Below are 6,147 nucleotides of genomic sequence, written 5' to 3'. Positions count from 1 at the left end.
AATTGTTTTGAACACTTTTTCTTATTCTTTTTTTTGGGGGGGATGGGGCTCTGGAGATCTTTTATGAAAAAATATTTTGAGACCAGTGGAGGTGACCCAGGCAATGGGATAGTAAGAGCCAGATTATTGGGACATGGAAACATCAGTTTTGTAGGCATGCATACTCAAAGAATATTTTTTTCGTTTTGCTCACAAGTTCTACTCTGACTTGTAGGCACAGTAGTGATAACTTACCCAGGTGAGATTTATATTACAGGATTCTTTCTGACAGCTTAGATTTGCCTTTCTCAACCTTTTCACAGAGGGACCCTTGATATAACTCTCCGGTCCCCAGAAAACCTGCTAAAAATTACTATATCTGCAAATCATGATACATTAGTGTGATGGTAAGTGGGAAGAATGATCCTTACACTTGTGGTCATTGGGAAGAATTACTGCCTTACAGATAGCTAAATAGGTCAATGGAGTCAGTGGGAACTTATCTGAGAGGCAGAAATTGCTCATTATATAAAACAAAGTGAGCGCTACTAATAAAATGGCAAGTAAGCAGCTAGAAGCACTGAAGATGATCACAACCACCTCTGATATAAATAAAATGAGTAAAGTGCAGCAACCTCTGGAGGAACCCTAGAGATCCACGGAACCTTAGTTGAGAAATCCTGGCTTAGACTGATCTAACAGTGGTGTCATCTGGGGGTTGAAATAGGTAGTACAGAATTTATCATGTAGCGTGCAATAGACCTACAATGATAAGCTTGTCACCAAGAGCAGAACAGTGATTTTGTCTCCAGCATAAAATGTTATGCCAATAAATTATCCCCTCCTACTATTTTAGGAATTCTGGGCCATGGTCTACTTGGGTTCTTTTTTGGAGGGGAACTAACTCCTGAGATTGTTACATAGCTCAGTTTGAGTATTATTCCCAACCTTTTTTGGGGAAGAGTTGGTTTTTGTTCCCTGGACAAATTGGTTTTTGGTCAGTGAGGACTCTATGCTCCCCCTATGAGTGATAAGCCGTGTTCCTTTACATAATCACAGTAAGGTAATACATTTTAAATACTGTACATTATAATAAAAGGATTATGATGACAGCAGAGCGAAACATGGCAGAGGAGCATAGCCAGAAGGAGTTCAGGCTATCTTTACCAACCTATACAGTGGCTGGGTTCTGGTGTACAGCATTTCCACCTTCTGTTTTCCGTTCCCTTCTGTTTCTGCTGGCCTGGATGAGCTTGTTTGAATATCGGCACCTAATCTCTGCTTTGGACTGCAGGGGAAGGTTTTGTAGTGCTTTAAGTGACACTCCAAGTGCTATGCAAATTATAAAAAAAGTTATATTTTAGGCCGAGTAGGCATAAATGTGTGGTGAATGGGTATACCACCCTAATCTTTGTCATTAATAGTTCCCACATTGTGGCCATCCATATACGTGTGTTGGAGAAGTAGACATTTTTTGGTTTATTTTAGAAAATGAGACACATCAGGCCTGGCCACCTTCTTCCTTAGCTCTGTGGTCCAGTTCTGATGCTCACTTGTCCGCTGCAGGCACTTTTGGCTGTGGACATCGATCAGCATGGGCACCCTGACCAGTCTGTGCCTAAAGAGCCCCATGCAAAACAAACTCTAAAGCCCATTTTTTTGTGCTTTCAACACATCAACTTCAGGGAAAATATGTTTACCTAATATATACTGTGTACTGTATATCAGATGCCGTTGGATCAGTAGTGCCTTTGCTATATATTGTATATGTCAGCCAAAATGGAGTGTTTTTTTTCTATGAGCAGAAAGTTTGTTTGTAACAAAGTGAAATACATTGCATGTTGCTCCTAATGAATGCTTAAAGCGGAGCGTCACCCAAAAAGGGAAGTTCTGTTTTAAGGCTTTGTCCCTCGCTCCCCATTAAGGATTGGCACCTTTGGGGAGCGGGTACCTGTCAAATTTGGGTAAGGCAATCGGAAGCGGAAGTCCTCCCCCCTCCCTCCCCGTAGTCTTCTGGGACACGTGACAGGTCCCAGAAGACTACGGGACCATTCACAAGGCACAGCGCTACTCGCACATGCACAGTGGGCACCCGACTGTGAATCCACAAGCTGTCACAGCCGGGTGCCCACACTGAAGATCCGGCACCGGGGAGAGAAGACGGTCAGTGAAACCAGCCATGGTGAGGACACTGCTGGACCGAGGGACAGGTAAGTGTCTGTATTTTAAAAATCAACAGCTACAGTTTTTGTTGCTGTTGACTGTTGAATTTTTTTTTATTCAATTGGAACTCCGCTTTAAACTCAATTTTGCTGTAGGGTGCACATCAAAACACATGTTACTGCAATGCACATTTATACAGCACATATTATGTGCATTGGTGCATTGTGCTGCCATTTACTTTGAATGTCATCTGTTAAAGTGTTATATAAACCCTAATAATGAACTTCTCTTATTTTCCTCCTTTTGATCTGTTATATATACTATTCATAGTGTTTTGTTGTTCGATAGATCCAGATCCTGAAGGAAAAGATATAAGCCACTAACTTCCTCTGCACTCTGTTTCTGCTGCATTGTTATCAGTTACATTGTTTCCAGTTCTATTCGTAGACTATGGAACACCTCCTCCTATGATAGTGGTTTCCAAACTGTGGCCCGAGGGCCAAATGTGGCCCTTTGATTGCCTTTATCTGGCCCTTGGGGCACTATTCATCTCACTGATGACAATGATGGGGAACCATTCCTCCCAATGACACCAACAATGGGGCCCTATTCTTGCCACTGATACCAACAATTATTATTATTATTAGGAAGTATTTATAAAGCGCCAATAGTTCGCTCAGCGCTGTACATTACAGAGGGGGACAGAACATGTGACAGAACAATAACAATACAATGCAAAACATGAGGGGATTGAGGGCCCTGCTCTTCCGAGCTTACAATCTAGGAACAATGGGGCGCTATTCCTGCCACTGATACCAACAATGGGGCTCCATTCTTCTCATTAGAATCAATGATGGGGTATTGCCTACTCCCACTGACGGTATGGCACTTTCTACACCCACCAGTCTGGCCCCTCTAAAGCCTGAAGGACATTAAACTGGCCCTTTGTTTAGAAAGTTTGGAGACCCCCACCCTACGGTTTTGAAAAAAATTAAAGGGGGGGGCGGTGTTCTGAAAGTCCTAGCAAACTTCCTGTCCTGGGGGGACAATGCTGTCCCTCTATACAGTACGGTGAGTAATGCAGGCCATACATGGTCCGAATTCCATACGATTTTTTGTCCGAAAATCGAAACGCCGTTCGTTCTCTAATCCGATGGTGCCACCAATGATTTAAAAAATCGGTCGTGTTTCACGAATTTTCCAGCATGCCCGATAAACGAAATGGGGAGGAACAACGGAGCGAAAATCGTCCGATTCTTAGGTCCGATTTTCGGACGAAAATCATTCGGAATTCGAACCATGTATGGCCTGCATTAGTGTTGTCACTCTAGGACAGGAAGTGGATGACAGAATCACCAGGTGAAAATAAAGGGGGGGAAAAGCCTAAAAAGTGAAGACAAATGCAGCCACCACATCTGAGGACTGGTAAGCTGCAACATATATTTTTCCTTGGGCTTAGATACATATTAACCATTCTGCAATAAAAGTGTGTGAGTAACCTTTGCAGTAAGTTTACTAGACCCCAAGGAGATTTTTTCTTTTTTTCCCTGCTGGTATGATTCTGTAATAAAGCTTGATAGTATCTCTACAATATATGTTGTAGACCTGAAGCCATGCTTTAAAATAAAAGAGGATGGAATCTGCAATAAAAGTTTGCGAGGACCCTTGGTGATACATGGTATACCCGGAGATATGTTTTTTTTAATTAAAGCAGAGGTAGAGATCCATGTGAACGGTTCTAGTTATATTAGTAACATTATTATTAGTTATAATAAAAGGCTCAGAGAAGGGGTTTCGTATCTCATCTCATCTTGTTTTTATTATAACATCACATAAAATAGAAGGTTACAGATCGAACTGAGATAACCATTACCGCAGTTAGGTGCGCCAGTCGTCTAATAGACTATAAATAAAACCTTTGTACATGCAGCCTAGAGTTTTCTTAATTTCCTGATTAAATCATTCTATTCCCCCTAATGGTGAGAGGTAGGTACTACGAGTCTGTGGTCTGCTTCTTCTTCTGGAATTTTCTGAACTGAGATTGGATCGCCACCGCCGCTCGCTCTGTTTCTGGGGCTTCCATGTCGATGTCAAAATCTTCCTGGACTTTTTTCTGGTCATCTAGGGGAAAAAAAGATAAACAGAGTGTTAATATGGTCGTATTTAACATGCATCGGTTCACTTTGCTGTAACTCTGTGATTAATCTGCGCACTTAACCACCAGGGCAATTTTGTAAATTTTTTGCACCCATGTTAAAGAGTTACTAAACCCACACCAGTAAAATCAGTCTGTATATGCACTAAAACATGCTTGTTATAATCACTGTGGAACCTAAGGGGTAGGAGCGGACTGACAACTCATGGGGCCCCCGGGCAATAGGGGATCATGGGGCCCCTGTCTCCTTGCCCAAACTAAAAAAAAAACTATGAAAAAGGTACCAGGGGCATCTCATGGGGGCCCCCACTGACCCCAGGCCCTCAGGCAGTGCCCAAGTTTCCAAATGGTCAGTCCGTCCCTGCTAAGGGGTTAATCCTCTGCATTGTGTAAAAAGGCTCTTTGATCCTGACACCTCTATCCTCCCCTTCTTCCAGTGCCCCCCTCTTATCTCCTGATAAGACATATCGTGCGGAGACATTCTGCACATGATTAGTTTGGTGTGTATTGCTAGAGAGTTTTTTCTTTCCTGGGAGAGTGCATGTGATCAGCACAGAGCCAATCAGCACTGTCCAGACAGGGGTCAGGGGTTCTGCATCCACCTAGAGCAGAATACAAACTCCTCCTACAATCTTTAACCAGTGTTCTGCTGGACACTGATAGAAGTCACAAGACTGCTATATACTGTTGATGAGAAAAGGGATTTAGCAGTTTATATTTACTAAAATAATTGCATTTCTATGTTTTGTGTACTGTGGGAGACCAGGTATAGTGAATACAGGGTCTGGGGTTTAGTACCACTTCAGAACTTCTTGGAAGAGCCAGGTGGCCTCGGAAGACTTCATGGGTGAGCAATCGAGTGTGAGACCCAAACCTAAAGGGTCCAGGTATCGGGTGTGCTTGGCTCACTGATCTGGACTTTGAATGCTTGACCCCAGCTTGGATGGTGCATCTTCAGCAATGTGAGATCAGGGTGTCATGGGTGAGGAATGCCACCTGCTACAAAACTTGAGTGTAAAATCCAGTTTTTTATTTGGTTTGACATTCTAACGTACAGCCAATGCCTTTTGGGGGTGTAAAGTGCCCCCCCCCCCCCATTTTGGATTTGGGTAATGTATGTCCCATATGCTGTGGATAAAAAAGGATGCAGGAACTGAGTTTGGGAAAGCACAAAGAAGGTGAGAATAAGTGGGTGGGGCAAAGTGACAGTGTCTCTTTAAAGTGGTTGCAAACCTCAGGCATGAAATATGAACAAAGCATATCCCTCTATAGTGTGTTCTTGCCTCAATCCAGAGCACTAAGGGATTAATCTACTAAAGGCACATACACTGTGCACTTTGCAAAGTACAGTTGCAATCTACAAGTGCAGTTGCTCCAGAGCTTTGTAAATTAGGTAAAGCGTCATTTCTGTCTGCTGCCTAGTTCATCTGCTATCAGCATGAATCACTTCTGACAAGTTTTCCCGACACCAAAAGAAAAATGATGACAGGGGAGGGACCTCCAGCAGATTGACAGCCTCAGCTCTGTGTCTGTGAGCTGTGTGGAGGAGGGTGTGTCTCTTCCCTCCAATCAGCTCTCAGAACTTTCCTCACTGAGCTCTGCAGTATATTATTTCAAGTCTCCACCCCCTTTTTTCCTGAAGTCTCAAACAAGCTTTATAAATTCTGCACTTTCAATAGATATAGAGAAGACTGCAGATAAACAATTTATGTAGGAGGATTTGTTTCATCTCTGTATATCACCTGAGACCAGACCCTTTAGTGGGTATATGTAAGGTGTACACCCACTTAAGGATACTCAGTCTGAGCTCTGGGAGCTCTGAGATCTTACAGGCTCAAGTGGTGGTCCTT

The 6,147-nt window shown here is 43.0% G+C and overlaps 1 protein-coding gene across 2 annotated transcripts in view; it reads right to left on the bottom strand.

The window, feature by feature from the left end:
* Nucleotides 1-3,934: 3,934 nt before the first annotated feature.
* Nucleotides 3,935-6,147, bottom strand: part of PCP4 (Purkinje cell protein 4) — a 130,722-nt gene continuing 128,509 nt past the window's right edge. For both annotated transcript variants that reach the window (XM_089677894.1, XM_089677893.1), the window contains exon 3: nt 3,935-4,263. In XM_089677894.1, coding sequence (XP_089534020.1) covers nt 4,136-4,263 — 128 coding nt within the window. In that variant the 3' untranslated portion in view covers nt 3,935-4,135. The remainder of the gene's footprint in view (nt 4,264-6,147) is intronic.

The sequence above is a fragment of the Staurois parvus genome, unplaced genomic scaffold, assembly GCF_062004578.1.
Source record: "Staurois parvus isolate SC_StPar_1 unplaced genomic scaffold, SC_StPar_1.0 ptg000195l, whole genome shotgun sequence".
Classification (NCBI taxonomy): domain Eukaryota; kingdom Metazoa; phylum Chordata; class Amphibia; order Anura; family Ranidae; genus Staurois; species Staurois parvus.
This window is presented reverse-complemented; position numbering and strand designations above follow the sequence as displayed.